The following is a 25,159-nucleotide window of genomic DNA, read 5'->3' on the forward strand; positions in this document are numbered from 1 at the left end:
TAGTCTAAATATTGCTGGCTCTCCGTAGGCTTCTGGTAAAGTTTCCTTCTCACTTTACCGTTTTCTATGTAGACCGTCGTGTCGAGGCAGTTGATCCGACTAGGAGAGGGGTGAGCAGTAAATTTAATACTCGGGTGAAGGCGATTGAAATGGCTAATTAAGTCGGTTAACGCAATTGTGCCGCATTCCCATATTATAGATATGTCGTCAATTAACGATGGTCTGTTTTTGGGCGCTTCCTTGATTACGTCACGAATAATGCCCTCTTTTCCTGACAGCATCTATTGCGAACTACAGAATGCAGCATGTGCTTTGGCGTAATGTGGGCTACTACTTAACGTTGGCCTAATTAGGATAAAACGCGAACTAATATGTGCACTACATTCCCATCCTTCTCTTCGCCGACGTAATCACCTTCGCATATGCGATTAGATTTGTATGCCTTTTCTTTTTCTTTTTAACGCGATGTCTCGCATCCAGCGTCACACATCGCTTCGACAAAAATAGTTTCTAGCCACGCATACACAACCGCGCAGGCCCTCCATGTGGCGCAAGGAAATTACTGAACTAATGAAATTTCTCGAGGTACAATAATAATAATATTTGGGGTTTTACGTGCCAAAACCACTTTCTGATTATGAGGCACGCCGTAGTGGAGGACTCCGGAAATTTTGACCACCTGGGGTTCTTTAACGTGCACCTAAATCTATCGAGGTACAATACGCGGAAAAATTGTAAAGTACGACTTACACAGAACCCACAGCCATGATAGCGTACGATTGTAATTAGAATGTAATATAAAACATATCCCTGCTACGCGGAAACTCAAACGCGAACCCCTTTTCCAGCTGCCGCTTCAGGTCTATCTTGGTAGGACGGCGCGCCCCGCTAGGTTCCTTGCACCACCATCCAGATGGCGCTCGCCACCGCGAATTCGACGCAGCGGCGGCGCCCGACGTGGCTGGGAAGAAAAAGAAAGAATCAGAAAGCTTACCTTCGTGCATAGCCTTCGCCACCAGCGTTTGGAGGAAAATATCGCGGTTACAAAAGTTTCAGTTGCCGGGAATCGAGAGAACCAGTCAGGTACCTTTGAATGCTATCGCGCTCCACTCTTAAAGGCGAAGCTAAGCATCCTCCAAGCTTTTTTTATAAAAGGCATGACAGTTCCGCAAATTCTTGAGAAGTGCCGTGCTTGCGGAAGACGCACAACAAAATCCACCTTTGATGCTCTGAAGTTCTTCTTTTTTTAAACAGGCAGTTCCTTTTTTATTTATTACTTCCCCTAAGGGTATCCAGCATTTGTGGCATATGCAACGATGCGTGTGGTGATCGTAGCGCCTACTCGTTAAAATCGGTATTATTACAGACATAGGAGACGATCTGGTGATAAACCCTAACGCTGTTCTCACAATGAGAAACTACCGACAAAGCTAACTTTCAACTCCGTCATCCATCAGCAAATACAAATGAGTGGATATTGCAGCTAAGGCAAATAATCTGCGCAAAGTTCACGGAACTGTCTACGCAATGTTTCAGAAGGAAACGAGAGACCTGCTACCAGCACAACAAAATAGAACCCTGCCCCGAGCGTGAGAGAGACGCCATTCGGAGGCTGGAGGAGTCCATGAACAAGGCGCAGCAACTGCTCTGCCAAGACGACAGGGCTCTCTTAAGGAGTGAGTGGGCTCATTTTACTTCGAACACCGGTTGACGCCGCGTTCAGGCAGCAACCCTTACGTCGTGCTGACCGTCCGTGCCGTGTTCCATATCCACTTCCCTATCTCTAGATCAAACCTTTCTTTTTCTTTTTTCCTTCCACTTCCATTTTTTTTTTTTTGAAAGCACTATGGACTCCCTCCGCATGGACGAAACGGCTCTCCATGGCTGTCCGAGTTTCCTCAGCCGAATAAATACTACTACAACTACTACTACTACTACTAATAATAATTATTATTATTGTTGTTGTTATTATTATTATTATTATTATTATTATTATTATTATTATTATTATTATTATTATTATTATTATTATTATTATTTTAATTATTATAGCACTAGTATTACTAGTAGTAGTAGTAGTAGTAGTAATACTAGTAGTACTGAAGTTGCTGGTGCTTCTGCTGCTGCAGCTGCTACTACTGGCAGAGAGATTTCAATCGGAGTACGCAGGCCGCTTGTGTAACCAAGAACCCAAAGCCTGCTTGTATTTTGCCGGGACCCAAGGGATTGCTTCCGCAAGTGGAACTCAAGCCTCTTGCATCTCCTAATCTAGAACTATGTACTAACAAACAACCTCTCACTCGCACACAGTGATCAAACATCGGCTTCGCCCTCGTGACTTCGCTGCGTCCACATCTCACAGTGTGCAGCCGCCTCAACTGCGTTTGCATTGCGGGATAGCTTGTGAACGGTGCAGTGTACAAGCATAAGCAATGACTGACACACCTCGGCACCGCGACGATTCCTGTCCTCCCCTCTAGCCAAGCCGCCTACTCGACACACTAAGTTTATATGTAAAAACTACCGACAAGTGGCGCTATAGCGTCACGCGTAATGGCATTCACCGAGTGAGACCCGTAGGTGACGTGCACCTTCCAGAAGCGCTTGGATTTAACGTGCACGGAAGCGTCAGCCGGTCAGCAATCGAGATAAGCAAGAGATTTTCTGACTATTGGTGGGGAAAAAAGCAGGGAAGAGATTGATACAACCGGACCCGTTACAGGCATAGGTAGCGGTACAAGTTAGATGTAGAAGTTTCGAGGAATAAAAAGAAAGATTAAAGAGATGTATACAAAAATGCTACAATGAAAACTTGTTAAGCATACCTGAGTAAGTTAAGCAGCCTAGGTGACCATTTGTCACAGCCCCGTTTTAAAGGGGATGCCAATAATTCATCCTTATCATCATCATAATCGTAGCAGAGGAGCAGAGGGTTTTGTCTAACCACATATGTGACATCACTGCTGCTGGTGCAGCATAAAAGCCGTTCGCTGTCTACGATTTATTACCCCTGCAACAGGCTAGAAGAGCGAGCTTGTGACAGTTCTTACTGCATCGGGAAAAAGAACACCTCTCGGCAAGACATTGGATGAACTGGAGAAAGCACACAGGCACGGGAATTGTGTGCCTTCTCTTTGTCCTGTCTTCGCGGCCGTTTTTCACGTTGCCCCCCCCCCTCCCTTGAAGCTGCGCATATCTCCTTAAAAATTTTAACCAAAAGAGCGAGTCACGTGCTTTTCTGTTGAAGCGAAAAAAGATTTGGCGCTTGCCCTGCACTGTTCTTGCTGAAATCTTGCAGAATGATTGCATGTTGGGGTCTACGTCATCCAGTGCAACACTTGTCCCAGTTAATTGCCTGGTTTTCAAGAAAGAAGTACAAATTTGCCTTCGCTTATGGAGAAGCGGGCTGCTAGCACGACGGTGCAAGCATAAACTTGTGTCGCGGCCTGCCGGCAGCTACCGATAGCAGCCGGTCAGGGAGGGTTTCCGCGTGTTGGAACACGACGGAACACGCCGCAACGTTCCCTGACCGACTGCTTTGTGCGGCTGCCGACAGTCAGCTACACATGTATTTTTGTCTCCTTTGTTTTTCATGCGCATCAATTAGCCCCATTCGAACACTCGTGACAGCGAAAACAGAAAGCGCCATGACTAGCGACGTACACAGAAACAGGGCTGTGCACGTAAAAATGCCTCACTTGATTGGTTTTTCTTTTTCTTTCTTTCGCGTAATGTGTGGGTGCTTCAACTTCTATAATTGTGCGATGCTCCCCCAGACTCAGCTACACCACGACAAACATGCTCAGTAGTTCTTAGCAGAGCTGGTGCCCTCTTCGGCGATGTCGTACATGGATGCGCAAATTATTGTGCGTTCGCTATTGACTGCGAGGCAGAAAATATTTAAGCACCTATAGCTGGCTGCTCACCTGATATAAAATGTTGTGCTTCTATCTCGTGCACACTGCAATGGCCCAATAATTAGTTACAGCGCTGATTGTGTCTGTTGTCAGTGTGAAGTAAATGCTGCTCATACATGCTGCGTGTCAGAGTCATCACGTAAGCACGCATGAGCTGGAGCTTTCCCTGCGACTGCATGCAGCGTGAAAAACATAGAAAATAACTTTATTGTGCTCATGTCGATCGTGGTAAGATGAGATTACACGAAGATCGAGATGACAAAGCAGGGTAACAATGCAGCGCAATTAATGCATCGCGGTAGCCTGCGGCACAAATATGACACTCGCGTTAAAAAAAAAAAGCTAAGTATAGCGTCATAGTAGCAGTGTCGTGAATTAGATCTCGTCTAGTCTCTTTCATACAGTGCTTCAAGTCCTCCAAAAAAACACGCATAATTAAGCAGATCGCGTAGACAAAACCTTGGCTCACTCCACTACATGCATTGTAATTGCACTCACTGAATTAGGCACACGGCGCTGGAGCTCCGTTGAAACAAGCGACGCCGAAGGGTGCTGCCACTAAATAATCTTCGTAGTATATTTCTGCGATCTAAAATGTTATCGCATTAAAGAAGGCACACTTAACGGCATTCAGAGACGACAAGACGACTGCAGCGCTTTCGGAACATCCGTCGCAGGCGACTGACAACTGCTAAAGCGCTGTGGCCCGCTGCTGCCTGCGCTGTTTCAACAGTCCCCTCACCATCATCATCATCACCATAACAAAAACATGGCGGCCGCCTACAGGCGCTGGAAATTGTGGTCCATACGTCCACGAACGCAGCAACACATAGCTGTTTTCATAGCCCGGGGCATTTGCACCAGCGTCACGAGACCGAAGCTCACTCTTAAAGCCAAGAACAAACGTTTGTCAGGGAAGCACGTGTTCGCTATATCCTGCAAAACGCAACGCACTTGTTTGGGCATGAAATAACATTGAACGTATCATGTGTATCTTTGCACAGGATTTAGTTGAAATGTTTGAACAATGATTACAAAGGATTAGAATTAAATTGCAAGTGCATCGTAGTTATTATGTCTTTCGTGTTAGTCACAACTCTAGATTGGTCACACGTGTTGAATTTCTTCCGTAAAAGAGACCGGATAACTTTATGGTGAATTTTCTCACTGGCAATTTGATGCAATTCTTGCGTCTCAAATGTAAAATGCCTTATTGGACAATACCAAGTATTTCCCATTTTAAAGCAACCCTGTATATTGTTCTTCTCTGTTTTCCTTCTTTCTTCCTTCCTTCCTTTCCTTTTTATTGAGAACAATATTTTTCGATTACCTTACGACGGTGCTCCTATCATCTAGTGCATACCTGTAAGGGCTGCCGCCTAGTTGTATATTGTTACGCTCACAAAAGGCGTTACTTTGAAGCCAGGTAGCGTTAGATGCGATGGCCTTGATCAGCTGAGCGCCTGTTGAGATTCAGCTAGCCAGCCACCCGTCGTCTTCTTCGTTCACCAGTCTCCGGTGCCCCCGCATAGTGTTTGTTGAGGCGCGAACCCCCTATGCACGTAAGAGCGTCACATTTCCCTCCGCGCAGACGAAGCCCGCCGGGCAAGACAAGCAGGCTGTCGAGAAATAAAGGGCTTTAGACGGGCGACATGCGAAAGTTCAGTCTTTGCTGACCGTCGGCCATTTGATGTGAGACGTGCTATGCGGTAGGTTAATTCGCTGATACGCTCCGTAATAACATAGGGTCCAACATAGTGGGCCAGCAATTTTTCACATAATCCACGTTTCCTGGTTGGTTTCCAGAGCAACACTAAATCACCAGGGTTATATATCACGCGTCGGCGGTCGCAGCGTGCCTTCGAGCGGTCTTGTGAAACAAGAGTGCGTAAAGAAGCAAGTCGTCGAGCTTCTTCAGCAAGACAGACTGTCTCTGATATACAAAGATTATCGTGGCTGGAAAACGGGGAGATAGTGTTTAGTGTATAACAAGGCGGACGAACGTAAAGAAGAAAGAAGGGACTGTAGCCCGTAACTTCATGCTTTGAGGTGTTAAATGTGTACGTAATGAAAGGTAGCACGCTGTCCCAGTTCTTATGATCCGACGCAACATACACGGACAGCATGTTAGTAAGAGTTCTGTTTGTGCGTTCCGTAAGGCCATTTGTTTGGGGATGATACGGAGTGGAATGTCGAAACCTTGAAGCACATAGACGAAGCATCTCTTTGACCACGTCTGAAGTGAACTGCCGCCCACGATCGCTGATGATGACTCTGGGAGGTCCATGTCGGAGAATGACAAAACGCAGCAGAAAAATACACAATTCGGTTGCAGTAGCCGATGGTTTTGCAGCTGTCTCACAGTAGCGTGTCAAGTGATCGACACAAACGGTAATCCAGCGATTCCCATCGGATGAACGCGGGAAAGGACCGAGGAGGTCGATGCCAACTTGCTCAAAGGGAGTGCTAGGGGGTGGCACTGGATGGAGTTGACCAGCAGGAGCACTAGTCGGACGCTTGTAACTTTGGCACTCGCTGCAGCTGGACACATACTGGGCGGTCGTCTGGCGCATTTTAGGCTAGTAGAACCTGTCTTGAAGGCGGTAGAGAGTTCGTGCAGAACCCAAATGGCCAGATGTTGGATCGTCATGCATAGCGCGCAAGACGGAGACACGGAGACTCTCCGGGACCACCAGAAGATATCGTAGGCCTGTAGCAGAATAGTTCTTTTTGTAAAGAACCCCATCACGAACGCAGAAACGAGTGGATGGTGCTGATTGCCTTGCAGTAATGAGCAGTGGTTCTGAAGTTCAATCTTTTTGTTGCTCGACCTTGAAGGTATATATATAAGGAAATCCCGGCTCCGGTGATGCGATACAGCAGTCGAAGTTGTCCGCGTCGCAGTCCGTTGTTGGAAGCGACATGCGCGAGAGGCAGTCAGCATCGGCGTGTCGGCGGCGGCTTTTATAAAAAACGGTAAAGTTATATTCCTGTAAACTAAGTGTCCAACGCGCAAGCCGGCCCGACGGATGCTCCTCCTGGTCAAGTCCATCCAGTGCCACCCCCCAGCACTCCTTTGAGCAAGTTGGCATCGACCTCCTCGGTCCTTTCCCGCGTTCATCCGATGGGAATCGCTGGATTATCGTGTGTGCCGATCACTTGACACGCTACTGGGAGACAGCTGCAATACCATTGGCTACTGCAACCAAAGTGTGTATTTTTCTGCTGCATTCTGTCATTCTCCGACATGGACTTCCCAGAGTCATCATCAGCGATCGTGGGCGGCAGTTCACTGCAGAAGTGGTCGAAGAGATGCTTCGTCTATGTGCTTCAAGGTTTCGATATTCCACCCCGTATCATCCCCAAACAAATGGCCTTACGGAACGCACCAACAGGACTCTTACTAACATGCTGTCCATGTATGTCGCGTCAGATCATAAGAATTGGGACAGCGTGCTACCTTTCATTTATAGCATCATTTTCCGTGTAGTATTCGAAAACAACCATCGAGCAAGCGTCTGGCGTAAAATGTGAACTTGTATTCTGTCGAACGTTTTGGTATTTGACTCACGTTTCATCGTTGTTTTCATGTACTTTTTCATGCTCTCACTGGTTGTGTCAGGTTATTTGACACGATTGACTATGCCTGACGCCACATCATAGGGCACCGAGTAATGTCTGTAGACTTGGTGTTTTTAACGCGTTCCATTGCTTGAACGTTGCCCGAATAATAAGTGTAAAATGTGATCGTTCAGTTCCCTTTCTTGACCTATTACAGGCCTACTGCTCACCTACAAATGGTGGAAAGTTGACGACTTCATAAGGTGCTCAACTAACGTGCAAGTAAACTACATCACGGATTACCTGTATGCAACAGCAAGGCTCCACAATGACTGCAGGTAAAAAAATATTTTCTAGCTGCAACAATATTTTTGTGCCAAGGTAAAGCACTGACAATTCTTTGATTCGTTTCTGAAGTGTCTTGTATTTCACAGCATCACTCTTGTTCAAGAAGTCCACATTATTTTCGTATCAATGGTGGGGCGCGATTTTATTCGTCATTTCGTTTTGTTTCTTGTATGCCATCGTATCGACATCCCTCTTCACATCATAGACAAGATTGCGATCCGTCGTGCGCATACGTTGGTTCACACCGTAGGCCACACAATGAGAAAAACCGTGGTCAGAGACACTACGTCGCTTCGGCTTAGCGCTAAATCGAAACTATGACCTTTGAATAGAATGGTAAGGATAACAGCTCGGAACACGACAGCGATTTGTGCAACAACAAGTTCTAATAATTAGAAATGGTTAGGCGTTTTCTTTGTTATTATTATTTCATATCGCATGGAGAATTATAGCCCCAGAGCGTTGGAAAAAAATAACCACCCGCAGCCCTATGAGCAATAGAAAGCTCAAACTAGAAAAACAAGTGCGATAGAAGCTCTCAAAACACATCATGGACAAGCTTGACTGTTGTTAGCGACGGACACTAATCTTCTAGTAGCTTACACCCAATAGAGTGGCATGACGAGTCAGAAAATTCAGGCTATTGTGCGCATACAGAAACACAGTGCATCAGACATTTGGGAGAAGTTAGCCGCACAGCAATAATGCTACTGCCTTCCTCAGCAGCGTACGCTCAATAACATTATGCACTGAAATAGCCCAAAGCAATTTGAGACGAGAAATCAAAGCGAGCCATAAGCACGCGCATCCTCCGCTACCAGCTGTGGCATCTGGCCAATCAGCCGCAAGAGCGCGTTCCAACGCTTACCCGCATCAGCTCGAGCGGCGGAAATAGGTATAATTATGTTCTTAAGACTGCTACACGTCAATCGTAAAAATTTCTTCTTAAGTCGTCATCCGCGGCGGCTGTTTAGGTTTTGTGAACCAACTTACGATTACTATTGGAGGAAGCAATGAAGTTCGCATCTATTTTTTTTTCAACTACAGCTCTCGTCGTTGCAGCGGCGGGCATCCCAAGCTTGCTCATCTTACGAACAGTTCTAGCCTTATGAATACGTTTCTTTCGTAAGATTTTTCCGAAGCCAAAGTTTGTTCGTAAGTTCACTTAGTGAATTCCACCAGTTTTCCTTTTTCGTGCCTCTCAGTGTGAATACTGAAAACAGTGAAGAGGCTACGATCATCGAAGAAGAATGTACTTGTGAAATATGATGTAGACGTGTCTTGCGCAGAAAAAAACTTCATGAGAGTCTTCAGTTCAGTCTATTATTATTATTTTAATACAATGAATTGGTAAGAGACAATATACAGACGAGGGTCCCAAAGTCAAAGACTGCAACGGGGACCCTCGGTTAATAATAACAAGGTAGAGATATATTAAAGAAGAGCAAGCTAACTAAAAGAAACACACACAAGCGCGAAAATACAACATAGAAAAAAAGATCAATCAAAACGATTTGAATGTACACAAGCCTAAAGTGCAAAACAAAGAACTCTCAATACACACAATTGAAAAATGTAATGTAATGAATGACGTAAACTTAGTTACACATATAAAACAGCTTCACGGCATGGCTGAATGTATGAAAGGATGAAGATTTAATGCTGACGCGTAACCCATTCCACAATTTTATAGCAGCGAATGATGATGTCATTTTTCCATAGTTATAATGAACCATAGGTGGAAGAAAATCGGAGTTACGTGCAAACCTGGTATTATTTTCATTGATGAGGTGCCTGGAATCGATGAATTTGTGTGAGAGCTGTTTAGTAAGTGATCTATAAAAACTAATTATTAGATTGTAGTTGAGCAAGTTCGTTACAACAAGAATGTTATTTTCACGAAGTGGTAGAGTAGCACTCGTGAAAAACCCACTGTCAGTGATAATGCGTATTGCTTGGTTTTGTAAGTGCTGAATAGACGAGATATGACAGTTATATCTTATACCAGCAGCCGATTGCGTTGTTGCACGGTTTCAAAAGGAGCGACTCTCTGTAACAGCTCCTTGATGCAAAATAATTCTAAAAGGGTGAGGACTGCGCATAGTAATTTATTTTCTACATGTTGGCAAAACGATACCTGCTCGAGTTGTACTCATTATGTCTCTATAATCTTGTATAATATGCTTAGTATGTACTAGCATGCCTTACTTCATGGTTTGTGGTACACATTCGATGATTCACTGTGCTGCCTGAGCAGCCAACAAGCACGCTGTGCTTAGGTTGGACAGCAAATGAAAACCTATGTACCAAGTGAAGATGAGATAGAGAGAGAAAACTTTATTTGGTAAATTAAGGGTTTAGCATTCGGTCTTCGTCTTCATCGCTGCAGACGCTTGACCTTCTTGGCAAAGTTGGGCCCCTAGTCCAGGGCTCCACTGAGCCGCGCTGCTTCGCTTGCGTGCTGCACCATTGCCCTTTGGGCGGCGAGCTCGCAGCTGGTGAGCCGGCTCTCCCACTGCTCCGCACTCGGGGTTTTGTGTTGGTGAAATGTGTAGTTACGTTTACGCTCCCAGGTTATTTACGGTCCCAGGTTAGTTACACTCCCAGGTTAGTTACGTTTACACTCCCAGCGCAGCACTACGCGATCAGGAAAGTACTGAAACGCGAAAGCAAGGGCGGCGCAGAGTCGAGCGAAAACGAAACCTTTCGACCACCCGCGTCGTCGTCAACGGTAATTCCAATGTCTTTTTTCTAAACATGAAACGGAACTGAACAAGTAGCATTTTATTTCATCTTGTAATACAATACGAGGATGTTTTTTGTAACGAGTAGTTGAGTACTAGTGACAGAATTTAACCGAGGAGTGCTTTCGTCATCGGGCAAGTGCTTGAATGTCCCGGGGGAGTCTCTAATCATGTCCTGCATTTACCTCGATTTCTCGATTATTAAGTCTCTGTTCGCGATAATATTGACCCCTTAGAGATTCTCGAATACAAATCTATTATTTCAGCATGACTTAGTATTGCCTTTAGTGTCCGTTTAATACTATCGCGTTAGTATAGTGCCAGCCGGCGCATAAATGCCCACTTGGTTTCCAGCGGCACGCGCTCCTTTTAAGAGTGCCTGGTGAGAAAATTAAAAGGAAGAAAACGACAATGCTACTCATAGAATCTCATAGCGAACATAAACGGTGAACACTTCCTGTTTACTGCAGAAATAGCGCATGGGCGCTGCACCGGCGAGTCTATGCGACCCGGTGACACGAACGTTGGTTATGCAACTTCTATTCCAAGCAATGTGATGTCCATTGGAGTAAAGTGACGCGTAATGTTCGCTTTGTGAAAAGCCACGTCCGCGGTCACACGTTTAGCACCAACGAGAGTTCAGATACAAATTCAGCTGCAGTGCATGGGTGCACCGGCGGCGCACAGCGAACCGGCTCGGCTGTGCGCGCAGCGTAGCTGGCGGCGCCGCGATATATGAGCACGGTTTCTTCTTCGAGTGAAACGATTTCGAGGAGACGGTAAAGCGGCAGCAACGGTAAGAAAACATTGCTCCTTAGAAGCGTCGGCGGTTACCTCTGAAGTGCCATCAGCTACAGATTCGAGGTGAATAGGCCTGGCGACGACATCGGTGGCGAGCGCGATCAGCGGCGGTGAAACTATCGGCGCGACCGACATTCGGCGGCAGACGCGACCGCTCCTCTGCCGCCGAATGGCCACGTCGCCGTGCCGCTGGGAGACCCACTGTGTGTGACGCGAAGATATCGCCGTTTGCCAGCGCGACCGCCGTCGGCCGGCAGTCCGCGAAGGCGGCGTGCAAACGGCGTGGCGCGATTTGCCGCGTAAAGGGGACACACGTTCACTTCCGGCGCCATGGACACCGCAAGTGATTCCAATGAAATCAGCGTCGCTCTGCTTGCGAAGGAATTGTCACTATTTACGGCTGGAATATGCCGAAATGTAACAAGCGGTCGCTTATTTGAATTTTGGACGGCGTTTATGTGGCTTTTTTTCACTCGTAAACTGTATCTCGCTGAAACCCTGAACCGCCGTTTTTTTTTTTTTCAAATCAAAATTTTATTCATCTTCAATCCTGCGGAAGGCCTACAAGACGGCACTCCACCTGCCACGAAACACACCGAACGACAAGCTGCTACAGCTAGGTATTAGCAACACCTTCGCCGAACTGGCAGAAGCACAGCTTAGAGCAGTTTCACCGACTTAGAGACACTGCTACGGGAAGAGCGCTCCTTACAAGGTTAGGTCGCGACCCAAGGAGGCATCTCGATCGATCCGCCGATATACCCGACGAGATCCGTAAGACCCTGCAGGTCAATCTCATTCCGAAAAACATGGATCCAAATCTCCACGCGGCCAGAAGGCACGCGCTGGCAGATTATGTGGAAAGGCATTTAGCCAAACTAGAAAACACGGTTTTCACGGATGCAACACTGTATCCATGGAATAGACATATAAATTACATTGAGACAGCTTCGGTAGTGGTTAACAACGCAGGCAAGCTAACGACCTGCGCAACTACACGTAGCGCCAGGATTGTGGAAGCGGAGGAGTTCGCTGTTGCGCTGGCAGCTGCTAAATGACAAATCAATGGTCATTTTAACGGACTCAGAAGAGACATGCAGGAACTACACAAAGGATAAAATCTGCAGGGCTGCCTTAGCTATCATCCGCAAGGCAGAACGCCTCAGACACACCGCAACCCACAAACTAATCTGGATTCCGGCACACACGGGGATAGAAGGAAATGAAAGGGCAGACAGCTTGGCTCGCGAAATCACGTACCGAGTCGAGCGGCCACACGCCCTGGGACAGCACTTCACCGTGGAGATCGGCTATTCAGAGCTACTGAACTATTCAGAGTTACCCAAAGATGTCCCAGATGTCCGGCCTACCCAGGTGTCCGGAATCCTTCTGGACCTGCAGGCCTCCTCTGGCCCTGCCCTCTTCTGCCGTCCTAATTCTTTCTTCTTTATTTTCCCTTTTCTTTTGCTGTTTTTTCCTCATGCTCAGAGATCTAATAAAGAATTGGACGAAACCCGAGACGTCACACGCCACAAGCCAATGCAGACAGGTGTTCCGACATTCATTCCTGTCCCCTACTTGTAAAGATATACATTTTCTGTCGGCTTACCTCGGTTTTTTTTTTTTTTCAACGATTGGCTTTTCCTCAAATTACATTTTGGGTTTCTACCCATCTTCATTTAATTTTGATTGGCTTAAACCTGCTATACCTTGGTGGTGCGGGTTTCCCTCATTTTTATTTAGGTTATTTTTGCAATCTGAGGGGCTCAAAATACCACAGAGGCAAGAGAATTAGATACTCCCCGCCACACAAAGCCTTAACACAGCAAGAAGCAGCTAGTTGACGGAGGTTGCAACGGGAACCTTCTCTAACTTACATATACTAAGCAAGATGTATCCTACACAATTTAGGAACACATGCCCGTGGTGCGGGGGCAACCCCCACGCTTTACCATATAACCTAGGTTTTGCTGGCTCCCGAAACTCGCACAAACTGCAAGTAGCAGACCATTCAACTTCCATGTGATGTCTCAGGATGCCCGAACGGTCTACGTCACTTGACCAAAAAGCAGTTGCAGCGGTGAATCCGCCGCTCTGTCTTGGCTCGGTGCCACCGTCTGTCGGTTGTCGTTATACTCAGGGACGGCAGCAAAGGGCGGTGATGGCGTATGCTATGCGTCGCCACTCCCCCGGTTTTGTGGCGGGAGATTTCAGTTTCGAAAAAGTTATTCGGACCCTTCAGATACAATTTTTCTCGTAAACTAAGTATTTTCTTGTCACGAAATATGCGTTGCGAGGTTTCTGGACAGGTATTTAAACAGTGCACGTCGACTTAGTGTTTGCCTTTAGTGTCCCTTTAAGGGCCCCGTATCGCAGAAAACCCGGCGTTGGCGCCTCGCGCCCGACGTCGACCGTCGTTCTGGGGATGAACATTCCGAACCACACGTACCCAACCACGCAGGCCCTCCGTGTAGCGCAACGAAGTCACTGAAAAAATTGAATTTCTCAAAGTAAAATGCGTCAGAAAAATCGTAATGTGCGGCATACACACAATCTACAGATGTTATAGCGTCGGATTGTGATTTGAATATACGAGAAAACCTAATTCTGTTACGCGGAAACTCAAATACAAACCTCTTTTAACGCGGTGGCGTTTTCCAGCTGCCGTTTCAGGTACGTCTTGGTAAGAGCACCGCTGCCCCCTCGGTTCCTTGCACAACCATAAAAAAGGAACCACAAAGCTCTCTTTCATGCACATGTGCACGAAGGCTGGCCGCCAGCGCTTCCCGGTAAACATTGCGGTTACATAAGTTGCAGTTGCCGAGAAGCGTCAGAAGCACTGAGGTATCTTTGAATGCTATCACGTTCCACCCTTAAAGGTGCAGCTTAAGCGTTCTCCAAATTTTTTCTCTTAGCGCCCCCGAAAACATATCGGCTGTGTATATATTGCTTCTAAAAACATGTATATATATTTTGTGCTATAGAATAATTGCTATTTCCGCTTTCAAGAAAATAAAATGCACACGGATATTTTGCCAGAGAAGCTGTAGAAATAGTTGAAACGGCGCGCGATTGCGCCCGCCTGAATTCAACCTCGCCGTCACTTATGCTCGTAGTGTTCACGAAAAATAATAGAGTGATAGGGCTGTATTACGGCTTTCCTACTTGTGGCAAACGACTATGCATGAATAACGACAGCTTCCAAGCTTTTCGTTTTTCATGGCTTTTCCACGTCCCCCTACGTATCGCCGATGGCCTTTTAGAGCGCAGCTCTTTGGCGTCCGTTCCTGGGTTTCGCGTCGTCGTCGGCGTCGTCGTCGTCGTCGTCGTCGGCGTCGTCGTCGGCCTCGTAACCAGCTCCGCCCCCCTTTCATCCCCCCAGCGCTAGCAGCGACCGACTGATACCGCTGGATGCCGCTGACGCCGCTAGAGAGTCAAGATAACGTGACTGCATAGAACACCGTCGCCGCCATGCAGAAAGAGTATCAGTCAAAGGCATCAGTCAGTCGCTGCTATCTCTTCCCTCCTCCCTTTATCGTGTTGTCCGCTTGCTGCGCGCGCTTCTGCCCCCATCGTTTGCCGCTGGGTGTACACGCCGCCCCCCTCCGCTTCCGCTTACTGCTGGTTGCTCTCGACGGCGGCGATGAGCCTCCGCTTCGGCGGCGCGAACTGCAGGGTCTTCTCGACGGCGGCAATGAGCCTCCGCTTCGGCGGCGCGAACGGCAGGGTCTTCTCGGCGGCGGCGCTTAGCCTCTGCTTCCCCCACGGCTGTGACAACCTCGCGAGGCACTTGTATAGATCTCGTCTTTGAGAATCAAGCATTGGTGTACCAAGTCGAACATATATCAGTCTATTTCTCCGACCACAAAGCTTCCTTCATGACTGTCAAGAACTGTTAGTGGAGTCTTTGTTAAAGGAATACGTGTGAAAAATAAAAAAAAAATTCTGTGATAGCGCATACATGTGTTGCTCGATTTCTTTGCCTCAATCTATCCAAAAGGTGAAACAGCTTATTTGCTGCGCTCAAATTTCGCATTAGGAAGTAACGTAATCGTCGGTAATTTTTTTCCTATCACGATTGGCCGGAGTCTCTTCTTAGCACCGTAGGTTACAAAGTTGTTTGTTAGTAAGGATGCTGCTTTTAAAAGATAGACCGACTTCAAATATTGTTTCATAAAACAATTATTTCGTACAATATCTTCGTTGACTTACATTTTTCTGCATTCCTTCTTACGTATAGCGAAAAACAGCAAGGGCTACGCATTGTAGCAGAAAACTGGAAATTGTGAACCTTACTGTTTCAGCATTTCTTTTCTTCTGGCACTATAGCAGGAGGTTAATAAAAAATTTCCAAGCGCTATTTCTTCTGTTTGTGTGACCAAACAATGTGCGCGATTTCCGGAAAGGGGCGCTTTATGTCAGCTCGAAGCTCCAGCGCTGGTTCCCCATATGACAAAATATAGCAGCCGGAAAAGAGTGAGCAGAAGGCTTTTGTTGAAAAGAGAGCGTTTGAGAAAAAAAATTCACCGACGATTCCGATACTTCCTAATGCGAAATTTGAGCGCAGCTCTACACGTTATTTCATTTCGCGATGTATTGGAGAATCGCTTTCGTGCAGCACGTTGCAAACGGAGCGAAGTGTGGCACCACTTCCTAGCTAATCTGGAGACCGCGAGAGTAGCGCGTGGGTGACGCGTGGGGGAGATTGACAGAAGCCTCCGCCGACAAGCCTCCCAACGAGGCGCGCTAATCTGTCTCCATCTCTCAGCCACTGTCGCCGCACTACGCTTTTTTTTAGTTGAAAAGCTTGTCCTTCGGCATAATACACCACGCCTTTTTTCTCACGCTTTTGCAATACCCTCCTCCCCTTTCCGCCTCGTCGTACGGCGGCACCCTCCTCCGCGCTTTTCTCCTCACACTTTTTCTCTTGCCACTTTTTTCATACCCCGTTGCGCGCCGCGTTCGCTCTCATCTTTGGCTGTGCTCGTTCGCTCGGTTACGGAACGGGCGCCCAAGAGATGGGGTCTAAATGCTCAATCACACCGGCGACTTGAGTAGGTCGAGCGATCATTTGCGACTGGCGACCAAAGAGCGACTGCAAGCAACCGATGCTCACACCCACAAATCCGGCCGAGGGCGACCTGCAAGTCGCAGTCCCGAAAGTTGTCGCTCTCAGCGAAGAAGAAGTTTGGTTCGACACAGTCACACTGCTGTCTCGCTCCCTAGTGTTTTTGTATTTTTTAACGCTTTGTCAAATTGATTTGTCGAAGACGTCGGACGACTCGCCAAGATACCTTCCCTACCGGAGGCCGGGGGTGCCTTCGCTTCCCGTCGCTTCGATAGGAGCCTGCAGAAGAGCCCAATCTGATAGCGGCGAGAGCTCCGTCATGACTGCGCCTGACCTGACACCGGGTCACAGGCCACCGACTGACCCTGAGAGCAACCGTGATTGTAAGCGACATAAGGCTACAGAAACAGACGACGAGTCTGCGCTTATTGATGATTGTGACATAGCTGACATCACAGATCTGGACGATGAAGGCTTCATTCAGGCTTGTGCTTCACCGCAAGGAGAAAAGCGTCGGAATCCCAGTGACTATTTCCCCTGACACAGAAGGAGACGACCTGAAAAAAGTGAACCCCATTGTTCTGTCTACGGAAATTGAGAAAATTCTTGGCGCATCGCCAGTTAGCAGCCGATTTACTGCTCAAGGAGCGCTGCTTCTAGATGCACAGACAGAAGAGCATGTGAATTCCCTTCGCAGTTGCAAGTCAATCTCAGGGACTGCAATCTCAGCACGAGTGCCCAATTCGTACTTGCAAAACACGTGCATTATTAGAGGAGTACCCAAGTGGTACACTGACAAGAAACTGTTGTTATGCCTAAAGCCACAAGGTGTTTACCACGCAAGGAGAGTCACGCGACGCGTTCAAATTTCCGAATCTGATTGGGAGTCCAGGCAAACCACCTCCGTGGTTCTTACGTTCGCTCCAAATACAGACCGTCCAGAGAAGATCAACTTGGGCTTCACAAGACACGAGACCATTGACTACGTTGAGACACCACCTCGGTGCTTCAAGTGTCAGTGCTATGGACATGTGACCAAGTACTGCCGTGGTGAGCAGCGGTGAAAGACATGTGGAGCACCTCACGACTTCAGAACATGCGCGCGCAGCGAGAACTTTCTATGTGCAAACTGTACTGGTGGTCATCCAGCTAGTTATAGCAAGTGTCCTACGCGGGCAGCGGCAATAAAGCGAAAGAAAACTTTTATCTTGGGGCCAACAGGAAAGGATGAGAAAAATACGACGAAGAAAAAGACGGAGAGTCGCAGAGAGTCAGACGAAATCAAATGGAGCTCAAAGAGTGGAACTGATTTCCCAAGCCTGAAGCCTTCTCCAGGAATCCAGGACACAGTGGTGCCATCGCGCAGAGGACCGGCTAAAGCAGTCAAATCAATGAACAGGGGCCTCTGTTCATTGATTTGACTGCTTTAGAAAACTGCTGAACAAACGGAACAGCGAAGATATGTGTCTGCACTGCAGCGACCCCAATCGCGTTGCGATGAAAAAACACCACAGGAGGGCTGTCAGCAGGTGCTACGTGCTCTCTTCAAGGCCTTGCGATCACACATAGGGAAGATGCCGGCGAGCTCGATGAAGGACATGCTCGAAGTAATCCTGGCTCTCGAGTTAGTGATTCTAAGCTCTGCCTCTTCTTAATGCACCTAGCAATATGGATGCGGTCAGGACACAATGTTCACCATCTCGCCCAACGGTGGCGCTTATTATGCAATGGAACTGTGCGGGTCTTGCGTGCCATTTACCTGAACTGTCGCTTTTCTTACGCAGCATGCCTGTGCCAATATTGGCCCTGTCCGAGGGTGGTCTTCCAAGTTCCAGATCAATTGCTCGTTACGTCGCACATGGAAACCAAAGTATTCCGACATTTTCGAATGGAAGCGCCATGCTATATGTCATACGTGAAATACCAGATTACGTTCTACCCGTTCAAGACCTTTGCAGCAGTGCTTTGGAAGTCACTGCTATACGAGTACGGCTGCGAAACCGAAGCCGCAGCGTGGCCTCTATATATGTGAGCTCTCGCCTGAAGGTCTCGATGGGAGGAATTCTAAGAGACCTCTGCAGCTGCTGCCCAGCTCCGAGGATTATATGTGGGGACATTAACTTGCACCATACTCTCTGGGGCGACAATGCAATTGATGCACGTGGGAAGCAAATTGATAGTGCTTTAAACACCGAGGGACTCTGCGTGGCAAATGACAAACAGCCAACGTTTTTTCGACCACCGGCCTCTTACAGTGTCTTTGACTTGAAGTTACAATCAGCGGACATCCTCGCATCGTCAACTACGAGTAAAGATAGAATGGGCAGCGACCATTTTCCTGTCTTTGTTAACATTGCTGGATATAGAACCAACAACCGAAGACCCTGTCCTGTGATGCATATGTACAAGGACGGCCTAAGTGAATCATCTGGTGACCTGTTCACCGACATGTTACGTAGCAAGAGATTAGCTACCGCTGAGCTGAAGCTACGCGACCACTTTCCCGCTCCGGATCTAAAGCTCAAAAATCTATGCGCTGCCCGTAGAAGAGTGGAACGGAGGCTGATGAGGACGAAGGGTGACCCACCAATGAAGACTATATATAAGAGGATTAACGGAGTGATTCGACGTTACGCAAGTAAACGAAGAAGAGATCCATGGGCAACATTTTGTGCAAGCCTATCTGTCTTCACGCCAGTTCCAAGGATATGGTGAGTCGTTAATAACCTTGCTGGAAACTTTCGACGAAACAAGCCATTTGAAGCCCTAGGATTGAAGTTAGGCAAGACGCTCGCGTGTCTTGCGAATATTTTTGCTGAAATATAATCTTCCGGCAGGTCAGCCGGCTCAACCAACCCGCATTCGCCGCTATCGTCGTCTCTAATGGATGCTCCTTTCACACTCAGAGAGTCGGAACTAGCTATGGGCAGCCTCCGACGTCGCTGTGCGGTGGGACCTGACGTTATCAGATGCTGACTAACCTACCGGTTCAAAGACGACTTGATTGGCTGGCATTTTTTAACCAAGTGTGGGCCAGCGGGGATATCCCACATTTATGGAAGGTAGCATGGGTGATGCCGGTTCTGAAGCCTGGAAAGAATCCTGCTGCTCTGTACTCATACATACCGGTATCGCTGACCTCCTGTGCAGCGAAGCTAACGGAGAAGATGCCGTGCACAAGACTCACTTGGTAAGTTGAGCAGGGTCGAAAACTACCATCGTGCATGACTGGGTTTAGGCAGCGTCTAAGCGCTCAAGACAATGTGCTGGACCTGCTAAGCCGCATAGAACATTACAGTGCGGATGGCCTGTCGGCACTTGCTGTTTTCATGGATGTTTCCAAGGCTTACGACTACTTGTCTCAAAGAGCCATCATCAGCCAGTTACAAGTTATAGGCGTCATGGGTCATCTCTTGCACTTCATACATACGTTCCTCAATGATCGTTGCATCAGAGGTCGTCTTGGCGACACTTTCAGCGATGAAATACGTATATTTCGCGGCGTGTCACGGGGGAGTGTTCTATCTCCCGTATTATTTAACATTGTCATGAGTAGCCTCCCAAGAGTACTAAACCATCGAACACCAGTGAAGATATCTATATATGCCGATGATATCTGCATATGGGTCTCCGGCTACCAGCATCGCCGCCTCGCACGAATAGCCCAGGAAGCAGTAAAGCCATTCAGGGCCACTTGGCAATGATTGGTTTATCACTATCAGCAGAGAAATCATCATTCGTACTATTTCCTGGAGTGAAAAGAAAATATACACGCTTGACGCTGAATTTGGATGGGTACCAGATTCGACAAGTCACCAACGTCCGATTTCTGGGCGTTACCTTAGACCACAGGCTACTCGAGCGCCTCGGTGTTGACCACATTGTGGCGTCATCGTCACCCAGGCTACATGTGCTCAAGCGAGTCGCTGGCATACGCTAGGGCAACCACCCGACGTCGATGCTACGGCTACATGCAGCGTTGGTTACCAGTCGAATCCTGTATCAGCTACCTCTGATGTCACCCTCAGATAGCCAATACGAGCGCTTAGAAGCCATCCACAGAAAAGGTATCCGACTTTGCCTTGGAGTCCCTCAGCCAGGGTCAAACAAGAAAGTGCTCTACGAAGCTGAGTCGCGTCCTCTGCGACTTCAGGCTTCCCAGACTCTCGTGATCCAGCTACTACGACTGAGTGAGTCTATGTCCGACTAAGCCCTGTTACCACGTATAGGTAACAGGCCGCGCTCACATTTTTATGCAGTACTGAACACGCTTCGCGTATTAGGATTGCGCTGCTCGAGACAGAGGGCAAGGATAGAACCACCCGGGCATTCGAGGACATCACATGCAACTTAAGTGTACCACGATTGCAGTCAAAGAGTCAAAGTCAAGGCTCCAAAGAGTAATCAAGTGCAAAAATCTGACATTCGAAATCACTTTGCGTCGCTTTGGGTTCCACCGCACATGCCCTGCGTAACCAAAACATTGCACCGAGAGGAAGCCTCACTTCGATATCGAATAAGGACAGGATCTGCTAATACACCGGCCTGGTTATTTAGGACGGGGCGAACCAATTCTCCGAACTGTACGGCATGCAACGAGACAGGCGATATTGAGCACTTCTTGTGGTCCTGCCAGAAATTCCAAGATGAAAGGGACGCTCTCCCGAAGAATATTCAAAAAAAGGACCTTCCGCATGCGTGCCTGCAACACCTTATATTTCCCGAGGGATCAGTTATAGCCCGCAAAGAAACTTCACGTCTCCTTTTCGAATTCTTAAGAGAGACTGGTTTGATGGACATGTGGTGAAAACCTTCAGCGGTATTGTAAGAGACGCTCGGGCGAAGCCATTGCCGGCCTTGATCGTGTGCACCCGCCTGTTTCTACAATTCACCACCACCACAACCACATCTGGGGGAACTACGCAGGGCGTGCACACTTAGCTGGTTTAGCATTTCAGCAACAGCCACGCATTTTGATACGAGCGAAGAGAGACGTCACTGTGCTGTTCTGCTCTGCCGTGGTATCAACGAAATAGCCGCTTTTCGAGAAAAGCGACCATGGGGGCTATTCTGTAAGCGTCCGCCTAATGGACATGTCCATTTCATCTACTGCTGAAGTGCTGATTGACTGGGGGCGCCATTGTCCTTCTGACGCGTACCACAGCCCAGCCGATCAGAACTCCAGCAGCAGACAAAGTGGACATCTCCACTACATGGATACTTGCAGAATACGCCCCCCCCCCCCCCCCTTGGCGACCACTTGCACCACCAACTTGGTTGCTCTACCGCTGTCACTCGCCGGTATGAATGAGCCTTAAAATGTGACATCGTGCTCCGCTTGCGAGCTCCAAGTGCCGCATATGACTGTAAAATTAGGTTGAGGTATTCGGCGTGCGGGGTACATAGCGTACAGCGGCGTATGCTATGCGCGGAGTGTTTTTTTTTTCACCAAACCCGATGGCTGGTTCCGGACCCCTTTAAAGCGAAGCTTCCTTTGACTCTTCCCACCACTTTTCGAGGGTGACACTCTGTTCCTTGCGCCACATTGTCTGGCTGGAGAAACTAGCCGATCACGGAGTGTAATTAAATTGTGGTGACTGGGCGGGTCGATCGTCATACCAGTATGTGTCCTCGCCGATGTTTATATGGGGTTCGTAAAGCACACCAATCTCAGAAGCAGTGCAAAGTCACGGCGCCGACACACTTCGCAGCAATAACCGACAGAGCTTTCCGATAAGTTTTCAAAACAGCGTTTCTCAGCAGTTCTACCGAGAAGCTAACGCTTGCCTTTGACAATGATGCTGCGATAGTTTCGGTTCGAATTTTTCGTTTAATGGAGATTGTTCATCTCTATTTATACAACTTCAAATGTTTCAGTCAAGGTTTCTAAAAACTAGAAACTAGTTGTCTACTCACGTGTTTTGTCTTTCCTAAACGTGGTAGCTTGTTTAGCTTCAGATTGTACTTTCTATTTGTTAGAATTTTATCGCGTTTTCTTATTAACTTTTAAGTCTCCTTCCAAGTTTTCTATTCCTACTTTCTTCTACTTTTTTTAAGCCCTATGTAGGCGCATTTACTTGCAAGAGGCGCCTTTGCAATATACTACTTAAGGAACTCTTTCGCTATGCAGTGTGTCCGTAAAGTCATGGTGCACTTTTGACCGGTCACAAGAAAGCAACAAAACAAACTAGACATGTGAAATTATGATGTGCAAGGATGTGTGCGCACACAGGTGATGACGCAGCACCATAAACTGCTCAGCAGCGGATCAGCCCACGCGAGTCGAGATGTGCATGATACAGATGGAAGTTCAGCGGGTTCTGTGACTTGCTAAATTCGAATCCGAGACGAAAGTGCAACGTTAATATCATCGTGTGTACAACGAAGCGCCACCGCATAGGAATAACATTAATCGGTGGGACAGGCATTTGAAGAATACCAGCAGTTTGTTGGAAAAACCCTGCTCTGGTAGGCCATCGGTAAGTGACGAGTCTGCATTGGTAAAGGTTTCACACTTCTAACTGGTTTCGTTGATTTCCTGTGACCGGTCAAAAGTGCACCATGACTTTACGGACACACTGTAATATGCTGTATTGACCTTTTCTTTTATTCGTTTGAACTAAGTTGAAAGTTTCAAAAAAAATCGTCACCCGTTGCTTCGCAGTATGCTGAGGACCCGGCTGTCCCGCTGCCTGAACGACAGCTACAGTTCTGCCGACCAGGCCGACCCCAAGCCCGACGTTGACGGCGCCAGCAAGGTTCTGTCGATCTTCTTGGACAGAATGTGGTGCGTGGACGAGCAGGACCTGCCGCAGGGCCCCGATGGTGACCAAGCGAGTGGCTCAAAGGGCAGCGGTGGCGATGACGACGACGATCCGACAGACGAGCCTGCGATCATAGGAACTGAAACAGCAACAAACGGAACCGCCGGCTCTGCGATCCCCGTAGTGTCCGGAAACCCGGACAATGGCGTCGCCTCGCAGACATTTATTATGTCTGTTCTCGCCGGTTTGGTCTCGGCCGTGCTGCTGTTTCCAGTGTTCTCCTTGTAGATGGAGCCGCGTGGTAAAAGCACGGAGTACAGTTCTGATGTCAGGCACACCTCTTACTCCGAAAAGCGAAGCGGACGCAGCTGTAAAACTTGTTCAGCTTCCTGTAAAACCACATGAATGGTGACTTCGAAAGGGGAAAATGACGATACAGTCAGTGCTGGGTGCAGAAGGTCCGCAAGTTATATTTCATTTCAGGGAAGAACACTATCACATATACCAAGGCAGTGACAACCTATACATCCATCTGTTTGGTAAATGCGCTTCCAGTGGCGGAAGCATGCGACCTAAACCATTTTTTAATTCATTTCATTGTGAACATTTTCTCAGATATTTTTATTTCACGGAACAATGACCAATTGCTATTGGCCTCGTGTACGACCGGCGGGGACGGTGGCGCGGTGAGCGGTGATCCGGTGACGTCAGCAAAGGCATCCGCCTTTAGGCTGTTTCACATGGCGCGATTGGGGCGAAAAAAATCGTTCGGCCGTGCACGTCACAGAGCGATTTTCGCCGACAGCTTTCACATGCGTTTGCGGCAGCGCGATATCCGTCGCAGCGATGCGCAAGGTTGCCTCCTGCTCACGAAGTATCCATGCCTGCATCGTTAAATAAAAACACCATGGAAACTAGTCAAATATTCGAATTTTCCTAGTTTTTATTCGATAATGGAATGAGTACACAATTTTTAACGTTTTAAAGCGTTGAGACTTTACGACAGCTTGCAGATACGGTGAGTGAGGCGCTGCAAAACACCGAAAGTATGAGCGTGCGGCTTGTGCGGCGTCAGTGGGGTAGTCCCGTTTAGTACACTCTAGTTTCGTTGTTACTGTGGAAGCCGCAACTTTTCTTCCTGGAGGAGTATTTGCTTTCGCAGAAGAACAAGCTACTATTGAGTGTGCCTGTGTAAGCAGCTGGCGCAATTTGTAGCGATGAGGAGGTTGACGACGATGACGATCAAGTGTGTACGTGCCTTATGGTGAAGCGGCATCCTTCTCCCGACCTGCATAGCGTGCGGCTTCTCCTGTCAAACGAATTGTGTAAGCGGACGAAAAATGTTTATGAAGCTCCTAAGCCGCAAACGCTGGTGGGTACGCCCTAAACATAGCTAAAACTGGCGCGCGACATTGCTCCAGAGCTAACAACGCGCGGTAAAACAGGAAAGCGCCTATTTTAACGGCGCTTTGTTTCCTCACACACATTGCCCCTCCCACATCGCGCCGATCGCTGCGACTGAGCGATGGCGCCACCGACTTGTGGGAGTACAGTCGCGGAGAGCCCACGATGTCGCGGCGGTCGCTGTGCGACAGAATTCGCTGTGTCGCTGACTAAAAGTCGCGCCATGTGAAACAGCCTTTTGTCGTCTGCGGCACAGTCGGTGGAATCACTGCATTTTCGACTGCTCGCTCCAGCTTTGAATGCTGGCACATGAGGTATGGCCCATAATCTTTTCGTACGTGGTTTCGCAAACTACTGCTATTAAAGGCCAACCACCATTGTCGTTTCTTATCAGTCGTCCATAAAACCACAATCATTGCAGCCCAGGAAGCCAGCCATCGATATCGTGACAGAAATGCAAGACATCACGCCTCTTCAACTAAAGGCTATGCGGCTTTGTAGCCCGACCCCAACGTAATAAAGACGAGCGAAACGCACTTTACTAAAATTCAA

The 25,159-nt window shown here is 47.9% G+C and overlaps 1 protein-coding gene across 2 annotated transcripts in view; it reads left to right on the forward strand.

Annotated features, from left to right (window-relative positions):
* Nucleotides 1–25,159, forward strand: part of LOC142572970 (uncharacterized) — a 59,792-nt gene extending 34,633 nt beyond the window's left edge. For both annotated transcript variants that reach the window (XM_075682450.1, XM_075682451.1), the window contains exons 8-10: nt 1,537–1,676; nt 7,696–7,816; nt 23,104–25,159. In XM_075682450.1, coding sequence (XP_075538565.1) covers nt 1,537–1,676; nt 7,696–7,816; nt 23,104–23,491 — 649 coding nt within the window. In that variant the 3' untranslated portion in view covers nt 23,492–25,159. The remainder of the gene's footprint in view (nt 1–1,536; nt 1,677–7,695; nt 7,817–23,103) is intronic.

This window comes from Dermacentor variabilis, chromosome 2, assembly GCF_050947875.1.
Source record: "Dermacentor variabilis isolate Ectoservices chromosome 2, ASM5094787v1, whole genome shotgun sequence".
Classification (NCBI taxonomy): Eukaryota; Metazoa; Arthropoda; class Arachnida; order Ixodida; family Ixodidae; genus Dermacentor; species Dermacentor variabilis.